General features: G+C 43.9%; 1 protein-coding gene across 1 annotated transcript in view; it reads right to left on the reverse strand.

Moving 5' to 3' along the window:
• LOC135235089 (copine-5-like) overlaps window positions 1–14,313 on the reverse strand; it is a 225,068-nt gene extending 210,755 nt beyond the window's left edge. The window contains exons 1-2 of the mRNA XM_064300284.1: window positions 14,165–14,313; window positions 13,838–14,011 (exon numbers count right to left, since the gene is read on the reverse strand). Coding sequence (XP_064156354.1) covers window positions 13,838–13,947 — 110 coding nt within the window. The 5' untranslated portion in view covers window positions 13,948–14,011; window positions 14,165–14,313. The remainder of the gene's footprint in view (window positions 1–13,837; window positions 14,012–14,164) is intronic.
• Window positions 14,314–14,859: the final 546 nt, after the last annotated feature.

The following is a 14,859-nucleotide window of genomic DNA, read 5'->3' on the forward strand; positions in this document are numbered from 1 at the left end:
AAACAATACTATGAGGGGTTAGCATGTGAAATGATAGAGAATGCATTTAAAGAAATATGCATGAGCTTCCCAAAAAGCTTATACTGCTGTAAAAGCAACATTAATCATTTTTTTTTGGCAAGTAGCCAATTACACTCGATACACAGGCAAAAGGATGCCATAAAAACATTGACTACGTTTACATGCACACTAATTTTACACTATTATTCGGAATATGACAATATTCTGAATTTGATACAGGTCATGTAAACAGCATATTCCGTTTGGATATTCCAAATTAGGCCTTATTCCGAATGTAGCATTTTCGGATTAAGACGTGGGATATGCCGATATTATTCGGGTTTTAGGAGCATTCTTGGGACATGTATACAGCGCATTCGGAATATGCGTCTCTATTGGGGTTTTTACTGCAGTTTGCACACAGCCTCTCGCCTGTTTACAGTCAACTCTGTGCGTTGTAAACAACCAACTAGCCAACAGTTTGCAAGGCTGGGGTAGAGATGCATGCACAAAATAAAAGTACACATTTCTGGTCGGAAGGAGAAACACCTACTTTTAAACATTATAAAAGGATATCAACAGGTTTTTGGATATGCGCAAATATCGCAACGACAACCTTTTCAAGAAGGTGGTTGAACGAATGAAAGAGGGAGGCTGTGTTCGCACGGTCGAACAAGTCCGCCTCCGGTGGAAAACTTAGAAAAAATCCTATTTTGACGCAAAGAAGCAAAATGGCTCAAGCGGCTCCAGCCGTAGGACATACGTCATTACGCTAATCGGAGTATGCACGGCTGCATGTAAACGGGAATATTAGTGGAATATTCATTTTCATTAGCCATGTAAACAGCTTAGTAGGAATATTGTCTTTTTCGGAATAAGGGCAAAAACCAGAATATTGTGTGCATGTAAACATAGTCATTGTGGTCACCATCTTGGTTTTGTGTGGAAGATAGCTTGCTTGCAACATAATAATTAAAATTAGGCCAACACGTTATATTTACCTCAAATTATGTTACTTCTAAACTGATTAACACGCATTCCCACAAGCTACATTTAGAAATACCTTCAAAAACCTCATCTTGAACCGCATATGTGCAAATGACAGCAAGTTCAGTGCGTGTCAATAGATGGACCTTAACTTTGTGCGTGAAACGAACAGAAAATGGCTGAAATCATAAAGAAATATTAATGCATTCATTATTGAAATGGTCCCAAACCCCAGGTTGGGAACCACTGCTATATAATGGCATAAATGTTGAACAATCACCCTTGTCTCTCCATTTGAACCACAATAGGAGAACAGGTTGTTTCAATATCATTATGGTTAAGAATTTTCCACGAGGACAAATAGGTTCCACACATTCTTTTTTTTCACGATTTCAGCCGTTCTCAATATTGCAGTAGAACTCGGCGCACTGCAGCCCATGCAGCTACAGTATTTCACTGTTATTATTCTCGGATAATAATTGGTGTAAAGAGGGTTGAAAATAACTGCAGAAACAGCCAACATAAGGGCTCGAAGGCATCTGGTGAATGTATACCGATCCGGCAGAGCAGGGCCCAGCGGTTGTTTGAATCGTCTACCCCCGGAGGCTCCGTTTGAAGGCCCATTTTGTCACATTAGCATCAACTATGACCGAGGGAGGCGGGCAATGTCAGGGGCAACCCCGTCCTGCACACAAGGTGTGAAAGCATTTCAGGAATCTTTCACTGTTATTTGTGTTCCTTAAAGGCAGCGCTTCGACACAGACCTGGGGAGACGCGGCTTCACACCGGCTGACGCTCCACGCTGACAGGTGTGCGGACCAGGGCGAGGGAAGGGTGTCAGAGTTCGCCTTCGGGAAGCAGTCAGACACGCAGCGCCGAGAGCTGACAGGCACGAGAGGCCCCAGCCGAAATCCTCTGTTATCCATGAATCTGGGTCAGTGCCACAGAGAACAACACGCTATCCCCCCCCCCCCCCGCCCCCGCCCTCGCCTGAATACAGCCACTCCGGAATACAGTGATAAACATATCAGCCAGCTTCTCTGCGCAGCTTCGATTAGGCTGTTTAAGGCCAGGACCTGCCTCCGGTGCCCTTTCCAAACCCAGATTTCTGCCAGCCAATCGGCCGCACACGGGCACAATGCAGTCAGACTTCTACCCCATCCAACTGCCCGCACACGGGCACAATGCAGTCAGACTTCTACCCCAGCCAACCGCCCGCACACGGGCACAATGCAGTCACACCCCAGCCAACCACCCGCACACGGGCACAATGCAGTCACACCCCAGCCAACCAACCGCACACGGGCACAATGCAGTCACACCCCAGCCAACCACCCGCACACGGGCACAATGCAGTCACACCCCAGCCAACCACCCGCACACGGGCACAATGCAGTCACACCCCAGCCAACCACCCGCACACGGGCACAATGCAGTCACACCCCAGCCAACCACCCGCACATGGGCACAATGCAGTCACACCCCAGCCAACCGCCCGCACACGGGCACAATGCAGACACACCCCAGCCAACCGCCCGCACACGGGCACAATGCAGTCAGACTTCTACCCCATCCAACCGCCCGCACACGGGCACAATGCAGTCACACTTCAACCCCAGCCAATCGGCCGCACACGAGTACAATGCAGTCACACTTCTACCCCATCCAACCACCCGCACACGGGCACAATGCAGTCACACTTCTACCCCAGCCAGCCGGCCGCACGCGAGTACAATGCAGTCACACTTCTACCCCATCCAACCGGCCGCACACGGGCACAATGCAGTCACACTTCTACCCCAGCCAGCCGGCCGCATGCGAGTACAATGCAGTCACACTTCTACCCCATCCAACCGGCCGCACACGGGCACAATGCAGTCACACTTCTACCCTTTCCAATTCAAAGACAGGTCACAGAAAGAAGAAATGATTAAATCCAACCCAAGATAAATGCTCCCGATGCAGTGCTACTTTGGACAGCATTATCGCACAACAGCAGAGTTTCTCCTGCTACAGCGAGAGTCGAGCGTGGAGTGTGGGCACGTGATCTCACCATATGAATAATTCTAACATCTACAGAACAGAAAGTGGTAAGAGGTAAATTAGTCATGGGCGTGAGTTTTCTGTGCTCTGGTGACAGATCAGAAGATGGTATTCTACTGCAGCTGTGCCCCCTCTCACCCATTTCCCAGAGTGAGTGACCTCAACAAACAGATGTCGATGCGCTGTGTGCGAATTGCCCGTGTGTGAGTGCGGATGCGCCGGTGTGGATCAGGACAGGATGCGCGTTCAGACTTAATCCCACTAGCACATTTGGGAAATTCCTTACAAAAGCTCCGGCAATTGAAAAATGAATTGTGTATGAAAAGGACAGTATTATTCTACCAAGACTGATGGGGCAAGGATCTGGGGTTAGAAATTTTTAATGCGCCCTCCTAACAGTGATGTGTCACCGGGGATCCAAATAAAGAACCGAATGCAAACTTTAGATTCACGGAGGCCTCCAAAAGCCTGGGGAAAGCTCACGATTTTGCTCAGTCCAAGCAATGTTTTTATACTGATGCTGTTCTACAACCTGGTAGGAAAATAAAATCCTCCAAAAGGTGATTTTAATCTCACATGGCAAACCCTGGAAAAACACATTCTTTTCTGCTTGGGATATGGCCGTGGCATTGCTTATAGTCCTGATGCATACTATTATTAAAAAGGTGATTTTCAAAGGGGTACTGAAGAACCCCTCTCTCAAATGTTTCAGGTTCCTAAGACTTAAAGAACCGTACATATACAGATCCGTGTACAACAATGTTACATTACATTACATTACAGGCATTTGGCAGACGCTCTTATCCAGAGCGACGTACAACAAAGTGTATAACCATAACCAGGAACAAGTATGACGAAACCCCTAGAGAGAAGTACCGGTCCAAGTACAGGGAACAACCGCATAGTTCAACCTGGACCCTGGTGGTTAAACTGATTAACACTAACAACGAGAACGGCAACAACGCAATCTATGGAAAAATAAAAATAAATAAAGATACAAGTAGTCGTTAAGACTGGCGCATCAACTAAGTCACCTATTAAACAGCTGCCTAGTTACAACCCTAAGTTTAGTCATTTACAGGGGGGAAGGGATGGGGAGAGGTGCAGCCTGAAGAGGTGGGTCTTCAGTCGTCGTTTGAAATGGGTCACAGTCTCAGCTGTTCTGACCTCCACAGGGAGGTCATTCCACCATCGTGGGGCCAGAACAGAGAGGAGACGTGTTCTGGAAGTGCAGGTGCGAAGAGGGGAGGTGCTAGGCGTCCTGAGGTAGCAGAACGGAGGGATCTGGCTGGCATGTAGGGTTTGAATATCTTTTGAAGGTATGCTGGGGCTGATCCCTTGACTGCCTGGTATGCTAGAACCAATGTTTTGAATTTGATGCGAGCTATAACAGGCAGCCAGTGGAGGGTAGTGAGCAGGGGAGTTACGTGGGAGTGTCTGGGTAGGTTGAAGACCAGACGAGCCGCAGCATTCTGAATGAGCTGCAGGGGTCTGGTGGCAGATGCCGGTAGTCCAGCCAGAAGAGAGTTGCAGTAGTCCAGGCGGGATAGAACCATTGCTTGGACCAGGAGCTGGGTTGAGTAGGTGGTGAGAAAGGGGCGGATTCTGCGGATGTTGTATAGGAAAAATCTGCATGCCCGGGTTACTGCTGCAATGTTGTTGGAGAGGGACAGCCTGTTGTCCATCATCACTCCGAGATTCTTGGCGCAGGGTGATGATGTCACTACGGTGTCCCCTAAGGAAATGGAAAAGTCGAGGAGGGGAGAGGATAGAGCAGGAATAAAGATTAGCTCCGTCTTTCCCGGGTTGAGCTTCAGGTGGTGATTGTCCATCCAGCTCTGTATGTCCCTCAGGCAAGCGGAGATGCGGGCGGGGACCTGTGTGTCCGATGGGGAGAAGGAGAGAAAGAGTTGCGTGTCGTCGGCATAGGAATGATAGGACAAGCCATGGGCAGATATTACAGGGCCAAGGGATCTGGTGTACATGGAGAAGAGAAGGGGACCAAGGACTGAGCCCTGGGGAACTCCGGTGGTGAGGGGACGGGGTGGTGATACCTTACCCGCCCAGGCAAATAATGTATATACAGTATGTAAAAAAAACACAGACATATATATGTATACTGTGTGTGCATCCATGCGTGCATGTAGAACAAATTCTTTCTGAGGCTGTGGAGGACTTCTAAATGAACAACAGAATTGAGAATTTCATGTACCTTTCATTTTGAAAATAGTTTTATATATTTGAAAAGATGAATAGACCATTTCTCTGGGGTGAAATTTATTGCACATTTCCTGAATGTGGGAATTACAAGCTTCCCATCAGCACAACAGTCTAAAATATCTAGGGGTCCAGAAACATATCCAAAATCTCTCCAAAAATGAACAATATGCTTTTTGTCCATTATAAATCACATCACATGTGCCCCTTATGATGGTTTAAGATGAATGGTTGGTATCATATTAAAGATAAAACATTGTGACACAATGAGGTACACATACCTAAATGTGTAATCATTAACTGTCGTACGTTTTTCTGTACTCTACAGTATGTAACATTTTTTTGCATGGGGATGGGATGACATTAAAACAATATTCCACTGTCCAACATACATAACCAAATTATTTTGAGCAGAAATACTTGCATATTGAGGATGAAATCTTATCTGTGTTCTGAATTACTCCTGAAAACAATATAAGCTAGGTCTATCAGCAAACATATGGCTTAGCTATGCTCAGAATTCTCAATAATAATAATATTTTCCAAAGAATGATAGAACTTAATGATTACATTTCACCAGGTGCAGTGTCTTTTACTGCGATCACAGGGTGAATATGTAAGGCAACAATCACGAGACAAAACCTATTCCAAAAGTAAAATTAGACATGTTATACATCGTTAGAGAGCTTATACTGTCACCTACTGGATAGAATAATTGTCAGTAAAGCCAGAATGTACTAGAAAGGGGCGACAATCAGGGGTTAAATTGGGGGTGAACATGGGTGGACAGCGTCCACCCACCTTTCGTAAATAAATAAATAATTTTGACCGGCAGTTTTACAAATAACTATGACAATCCAGTCCATTTTTCGTGTGTTCCAGTCCATGTGTTCCCTCTAGCCAGAACTCGCTCAACCAATCAAATATCCGAAGGAAAAAAACTCAGGAAGAACAGTCGTTTATATAGACAGGCACAGGGAGAAAAATATCGTTGATTGTCTTGATTGTTTGGAAGCGGACGCGGTAGGTAATTTCATTAATATGTAATTTCATCTATGCAACATTTTAAAGAGAGATGAATAAACAGCCCCCACGAACGCCGGCTATTATGGCAAGTAGCCTAACACACAGCGTCTTCATACCGTGTTAGGGGGATTAAATTCAATTTATCCCTTAAAAATCCGTTTTAATCACCAAGTAGTCTACACTTAACAAACAAGATACACCAGTCTGTTATCTACCGTGTTAGCTTTCAGAATAACCAGCAAAAACAAAAAACCTGCACTTCAATTTTGTTTACAATCTACGCATTGCAGATATTTGCCATGAATACGAGTGCGGAGAAAGAAGTGCATGTATCCGCAAATAATGTTGATTTTAAATGTGCACAATTTCGTACTGCAAATGAAAATAAATGTAGGCTATAAGGCCTAGGCTACTCGCTAAAACTGCCTATTTGGGGAGAGCTGGCTATATATGATAGTATTGAGTAGCCTATTTTGTGGATTAATTGTATTGATACTCAAGGAAAATCAGGGGAAGATTCCGCCACTGCTTAGTGATTAAAACTGATTTTTCTAAATCACATTTGTCATTTAATCTCCCTAACACAATGCAAAGAAGCTGTGCGTCCCTTTCCAATTGCTTAGTCACATCGTTTGCATGCTTGTTAATCACAGAAAATTAATTAAAACAGTTTGAGATCAATGATTAGTTTAAAGGAAGTTTTGAGCCCCACCAGTCGCCGCTAAGAAAGATGGATAAAGGAGGAAGAAAGGGAGGACAAAAGAGGAGGATGACTGATCATTTTCGAGGGAAAAGAAATTCTCAGCATTAATGACACTCAATAAACTTGAAATATATTATGTAAAAGCTTGCATCAATAGTATACATTCTTTTTAAAACATTGTTTTCATTCATTACAATTATGTGCACAATACATTAAACATACAACTATTTTGAGCTGAGACATTCATTGGTTTGTACCTTTTTTCACCCACCTCCCACCGGATCTCAGGGTCCACCCACCTCCAAAATCCCAATTTAACCCCTGGCGACAATGCTGTAAACAGAACGTGTGGTATTACGCACAGCTATTTTGGAAGGTACCCAGGCATCACAAATGAGTGCATATTTCACAAATGGATTGTCCAAGACAATATATGACCACTTAGTCTTGAAAGGAATATTTTTACGTGTAAAACCAATGGTACGGTTCTATATTTAGTCCATATTTAGTTGCAGATACTGACAGTAAAATGACATGGTATCATTTTTGAAAAATTTGTCTTGTTTATTTCGTTATTTCGAGCAGTGTTTTCACTACTGTATTGGCATATCTTAGGGCTGTTGTTGGGTTTATTTTGTTTCTATGACAAAATACAAATTTTTGCTCATGAAAGAATATTTTTATGAATGCCCAGACAGACACTACTGTCCAGTGTCATTGGTGGGGGTGTAGTTGCAGATGGGACTGCAGGGAGGGGGTGCTTGTTAAATGGACGACCTGTGCAACAACGTTTATGCTTCGAAGCTCCGTATTCAGCATAGTTGTCATGTATCGTCTACTAATAAAGAGAGAACACAGAGTTTGTGTTTTCAACACATAGTTTGGTCACAGGAGCAATGAATGTCTGAGTTTAGCAATCTAGGCACGCCGGCGTGCCGACCAATAGGGGGATTGCACATAGGGGTTAATATAAATAATGTATTATTTTAAAATCTGCCTGTGGAAAGGAACTGCAGAAAGAGCTTAACCCTACAGGGGACGGTTGAAAGTAAAGGAAAATGCATTGATCCTCTGCTTTTTCTTAAAATAAGATATTTAGGTGGTGAGAGAGGTGAAGAGGGGAGAGAGACTCACCGTGAGTGAAGACAGTACAAGCTACAATTGTGGTAAGCATTTGTGAGCATACTATGACATTACATATTTTTTTCCATGTGGCAGCCTTGACCCGATCTAAAAGTGCTTAGTAATACAGTATTCTTTGCTGTGAATCACTACTCAATGGATCATTTAGTTTAACTTACAATCTTTTAATCCACTCAAATACCTAAAGACAGCAATACAATTATTTCAGAAGACTGGCCATTTTAAAAGAAACCTATTTTCATCATGATCAGAGCAAAATTTAACTTTCACACGATTGTACGTGGTTTATACCACGCCCACTTGGTTGTGGGGGTTTGAAAGAAATCCAGCTGCCACACCAGGCTTTTGTCTCGCTAGCTCCCGCACCTGACGCCTCCTCCTCCTCGATGCGGGAGTTTCCCTGACTGATAGCCGTGGAACGGTCAGCTCTCAGCCCGCTGTGCGCTGCCTCGGTGGGGGCGACTACAGAATATAGCGATCACTTTTCAATAATGTGTAGTAAACGAAACAACTAGTTAGTGAAATCAAAGTCCTACGTTGCAAACAGAATGTGCATTTTTATCTTATGGCCATCCACAATGATATGAATCAATTTGAAGAAACATAATGGCTGACACACAGAACTAATTTATTAAACGTTTTGCAGCGCAGTGGCTCAAAGTTTGTTGGTGTGTGTGTGTGTTCAAATTCAGGGCATTTTTTTGTGAAATTCTGGTAGAAATTTTCCCTTATGTCCAGGTATTTTCCACATGTTGTGAGAAAGTGTAGCTCTGTCTCCACCACTCCTTGACTGCAGTGTGAGCACAGTCTGTCCACTCTGGACAGCCAGGTCTGCCTGTGTCGGGCTTTTTGGATGGCCAGGCTGTGCTCACTGAGTCTGTACATTGTCAAGGTTTTTCTCTGTTTGCTATCTGTCACCGTGGTTAGATAGTCAGCCATGGTGTACAGCCTGTTTAGGGCCAAATAGCAATTAAGTTTATTTTGAGTTTTTGTCATTTCTTTCCAATAGATCAAATATTTTTCTTTTTGTTTCATTATAAATGTGTTTGGTCGAATTATCTGAGCTAGGAGGATGTCCTGGGACTGACTATTATTAGTGGTGTTAGGATTATCTTCTCCAATTTCAATTTATGGTCGGTGTGTTTTAGCATCTCGTTTAGGATGCCATCTGCACCGTGGGCTTTTCAGGGTTGTAGGTCCTTCAGTTTTTCGAATAGCTCTTTTTCAGTTATTGGGGACTCTAAAGGGTTTTGGTAATCTTTTATAGTCTGTTCAAGCTTTTCCAATTCTTTACATATTCGCTTTTGGTCTGGGCTTAGTGTCTTTTTCTGGTATAAATTTTCAAAGTGGTTTTGCCAAATGTCTCCATTTTGAATTGACAATTCATCATGGTCCTTTTTGTGTAATCTCTCTCTCTCTCTCTCTCTCTGCGCGTGTAACGTTTGATAGAGGCTATGAGAACTCGACATGGAACTGACCTCTTTTTTTTTCCCTGAATCCGAATAATAACGAGCAACTTCAGGTAGAAGAAATATCCGTTTCCATCGCATTATTCTTGCTTTCCCGAAAACAGTATTCGGATTCGGATACATCCTACTACTGACAGAGAAAGGAACGGAGAAGGTTCTCTCAATGGGTATGTGTATTATATGCACACGGATTCTTCGGTCACTCAGCTCTGTAAGTCTTAATGCTGCATGCTGTCTGACTGTCTGAAGCCAAATATTTGACAGTACTGTGACCAAGAACAACACTCTGGAAATGGATGTCCTGTATTATAATAGAGCACCATAAACTGTCTATATCAACCAAAATCTCCTGCAGTTAGTAAGCTTAGAAGACAGAAGGAACACATTGGCTATCTGAAGATGCAAAACAGCCTGGTGAATATGTCTGAAGTCCAATATAATCACATAGCGCAGGAAGAACAGATTTTTTTTGCCTGTTTTTATGACTGGTAGGCCACAGCTAGTAGTGTGGGGAGAGTAGGAAAATAAAAGCTACAGACACAAAGAAAGGCATGATATCACACACAGTATTCAGCCAGCCAGCCCTGAAAGGAGAGGTCTATTGACAGCAGCGCCAGGAAAATTATGATCTACAAACAACATGATGAAAGACCCAACCTCCTGCAGTAAATGACATGGCTCATCAAACAAGGCTGTTTTGAAGCTCTCTCTCTCACACACACACACACACACACACACAGGCACAACTGCAACCGCAGACACACACACTGGCACAACCACACACACATACACAAAACTGAAACGTAACACATGACCCCCTTCAGTAACAGTGCTGGTAACCATGTCACTGATACCGAAGGAAGAATGCCCCTCACACAGCCTCTAATGAATCTCAGCAGCAGCAGCCCTACAGCAGGAAGCAGCCATACAGCAGGAAGCAGCTGTACAGCACAAAGCAGGAATCAGCCCTACAGCAGAAAGCAGCCATACAGCAGGAAGCAGCTATACAGCACAAAGCAGGAATCAGCCCTACAGCAGGAAGCAGCTATACAGCACAAAGGAGGAAGCAGCTATACAGCACAAAGCAGGAATCAGCCCTACAGCAGGAAGCAGCTATACAGCACAAAGGAGGAAGCAGCTATACAGCACAAAGCAGGAATCAGCCCTACAGCAAAAGCAGCTGTACAGCAGGAATCAGCCCTATAGCAGGAATCAGCTCTACAGCAGGAAGCAGCCGTACAGCAGGAAGCAACTGTACAGCAGAAGCAGCCGTACAGCAGGAAGCAGCCATACAGAACAAATCAGCCTTACACAGCAGGAAGCAACTGTACAGCAGAAGCAACCTTACAGCAGGAAGCAGCCATACAGAACAAATCAGCCTTACACAGCAGAAAGCAGCCCTACAGCAGGAAGCAGCTGTACAGAAGAATCAGCTGTACAACAGAAGCAGCCCACCTGCAGGAAGCAGCTATACAGCAAGAATCAGCCATACAGAACAAATCAGGTTTACACAGCGGGAAGCAGCCCTACAACAGGAAGCAGCCTTACAGCAGGAATAAGCCCAATAGCAGGAAGCAGGCATACAGCAGGAAGCAGCCCTACAGCAGGAATTAGCCATACAGCAGGAAGCAGCTGTACAGCAGAATAAGCCCTACAGAATGAAGCAGCCTTACACAGTAGGAAGCAGCTGTACAGCGAGAATCAGCCATACAGCAGAAGCAGCCCAACAGCAGAATCAGCCTTACAGAATGAAGCAGCCGTACAGCAGAATCAGCCTTATAGAATGAAGCAGCTGTACACAGCAGGAAGCAGCCTTACACAGCAGGAAGCAGCCCTACAGCAGGAATCAGCCGTACGGAACGAATCAGCTGTACAGAACGAAGCAGCCATAGAGCATGAATCAGCCATGCAGAATGAAGCAGCCCTACAGCAGGAATCAGCCATACAGAATGAAGCAGCCATACAGTAGGAAGCAACCCTACAGCAGCAATCAGCCATACAGAATGAAGCAGCCATGCAGCATGAAGCAGCCTTACACAGCAGGGGGCAGCCCTACAGCACAAGTTGCTTCAGACAGCACACAGGGATAAGACCACAAACAAGGGCAATCTGCAGCCATTTCTAACCGTCCTTAAAGAACATTATAAGTTCTGTTTTCTAAAGGGTGGGGACAATGCTGCCCATTCTGAGCTAATCACCCCTTTTTCTCATTCAGAAGCACTTATCCAAGAGAACCATCCAGAGGGTCATTCAGTCTATACTCGGGATCTATCTCTTCCACTTTTGGAATAATGTCACAGATTAATTATCATTTCATGTTTTTCTTTCACTGAAGAAATGTAATCTGGCATCTAATTTATATTATTTTCTTCATGACCAAATGCATTTCCTTTGCTTGAACATAAAAATAAAAATACATTTTTAAAAAAAAAGGGGGGGGGGGGGGTGAGATATCTGGTCTCTCCCTGAAATAAGGTCTTTTAAAGAAGGCAAAATTAATGGATTCCTTTAAGACTGTTGTGTTGAAGATCAATACCATGCCTGCCAATTTATGTTTGAGGGTGAGGGGAAGTCATTGCAGTGTATGCTAGCCTTTGCACCTAGGTGGATTAATTCCAAAATACCAGAGAAACAAAAGTCCTCACAGTGCAATTCCTCTGTGGTCATTTCAATAACTAAAAATGTCAGACCAATGTGCACGTGGCACACCGATAATGGCGTTTTGAATCTGTCTTACCTCTTTGTTCATTCATCAATTTCAAGACGACCAAAGCCACACTAATGATGAGAAAATAAACACAAAAAGGAACTGGCTCGGCTTTCGTCTTTCGTGAAAAAAGGGCAGGCGGAGTTTGGTTGGTTAAGCTCAATTGGTTCGAGATCATATTGACAGCTGCTGGAAAAAATACGGATTATCAATCTATTCTATTAATTTAAAAAGGGGAGGAATAAACGCAACGACTGAATAAACAAGTCCGTTACGTCGGATATTTTACGTTGCATAGAGCACTTCTAATAATATGTGTGTCTGATAAATCAATTATAACTGAATAACTGATGAATAAAAACGTCACACATCCAGCCCAGCAAAATCCATGTGGGGTCCTTTGGAAAGAAAACCAACACGAAAGTTCGCCCGTGCGGGGTACTAAGGAGCGCACTCGTACGTCGAGTATTGCCCGGCTCCCTGCTCTGTAGACTTGCTTTAAGATATCCAGTGACGAAAATGGTCCGTGCGTCTATCAAACGTGTCATTATGGTGGAGACTACACCTGCGCAATAGCAGAAAGGAAATACGTTCTGACTATTAGACACTTCGATCTTGAGCAGCAATAGTCGGAATTACATTAATGCACACAAACCACACCGACACACACGTTTTCCGAACTGTTAAAAGTGGCAAGGGATAGGCGAGGCCAGCTCACTACTCGCTTAGGTGTGCACACAGCGTCTGACTCGCGTGTAGAATACTACCCACTGATCGACTTCATTAATACAGCACAAGAATACCTAAGAACGCAAGAACCATTATAATCAACAGCATTTTACTGAATAATGACGGTTTCAACTTGCTCCACGTGCATTCCATAAAACGTCGCCTAATGTCGCTTGTAAACTAATGAGAGGACTATTAAAACCGACGGTTTTTCGAATATACATTGAGGAGGCAAGTGAAACTGTCGGAGATATTGTCCCTCCCAAAGCCATACCACTGCACTTAAAACGAAACATAATATAACTGCTTATTTGTGTACTTAAACAAATGTAGCACAGTAAAAAAATAATAAATAAATAAATGAAGATCAGACTGCACGCGTTGTGTCTCCACGCATGTTCGGTTTGTGTTGAACTTCACAATCTGTTTCTCAATCAAAGCATTACACGTGCACTCTATTTAATGTGAGGGTAACTTTTAACTCATAATTTCAATTTCAAACAAAAGTCAATAAAAAGTGGTTTTCAGAAATTTTACAGCAATGTTGCCAACACACAACCGCGCATTGGGTATACAGGTTGTGTTTACACGGAAAACCCCATTCTTGCACTTGCAGTATGCTACAGTTGACGCGAATACGTACAATACACAACTATTAACGTACAAATCACAGAAAAACGCAGTGGAGATAAACTTCCTTCGCGAAACTGTGTTGCAGTTGTGGCCATGATCTGAAGTAACCACTGTTCCTATATCAAAAGATTTGGAGAAGACATCGTTGTTTGACTACCGGAATGACCACATCAGACTTGCCTGCAAGACACGGTGATCTCCACTTTCGTGGCAGGGATGCTGCCCGAAACTGGGTCGAACTCGCAGACTGAAGCCATGTCCTCCAGTTTGTCCATAACGTCTCCCTCCATGAGCGCCCGAGAGTCGGGGCAACCCCCTGATTCGCACAGCCTGGCTCCGCGTGTGTCTCCCAAGCTGATCCAAAGAGCCCCAAGACGAGCGTGCGAAGAAAAAACCGGCAAAGGCAAAGTGTTAAGTTGTACGACTGGACCTCACAAAAAGTGCTCACAGGAAGCAGAGATCATTTAGAACTGTCAATCAGAAACTCAGGGCTCTTTTGATAGGAACCTGCAAAAGGACAGTAATTCAAGACATGGGGGCGAGGTCGTAGCCTGCTCTCGCGCCAAGTACTTGAGCGTCTTCTGCACAGAAAGCGATCTCCTCTCGCAATGAGCCGTGAGGGAGCTGCGAACTCCGCCCCCTTTGCATTCTTTTACATGCTGGCTGCTTCCGCTTGCCGCTTGTGTCTCCGTTGGTTATTCAAGAATGATCGCAGCTCGTTTCCGCTCCATTTCCATGTGATTTTCGAGTGATAACCGGAGCAATAATTCTTCAAACAATTGTACGTGTTTTTTATTTATTTTACAGGACACATTAATTCCCCCTGCAATCGTTTCACAGACAAAGCGTAATTACTGCCAATGAAATATGGCCTACGTGAATTTGATTTAGTTGCCAACTTCGTAGGTTTTGTCTTTTTTAATCCAAAATTGGGGAAAGGGTAGACCTATATTTTCAAATGATTTCCATCAAACAGGTCAGGTCTGGTCTTTGTTTTCCTTATGTTTCCATATGTTTCTACAGTGTTGTGGAAGAAAATGATAACTGTAACTATAATAATTCACAAAAAGGTGAATAAATTGCATAAAAAGAGAAACATTTAAGAAATTCCATATTTGATTACAATAGGTTCCTGTCAAGCATGGTCGGGACAGTCTTCATGAACATAAAGACTTAGCTAATGTCTTAATGATGTGTGGAGC

This window comes from Anguilla rostrata, chromosome 11 (assembly GCF_018555375.3).
Source record: "Anguilla rostrata isolate EN2019 chromosome 11, ASM1855537v3, whole genome shotgun sequence".
In the NCBI taxonomy this organism is placed as follows: Eukaryota; Metazoa; Chordata; class Actinopteri; order Anguilliformes; family Anguillidae; genus Anguilla; species Anguilla rostrata.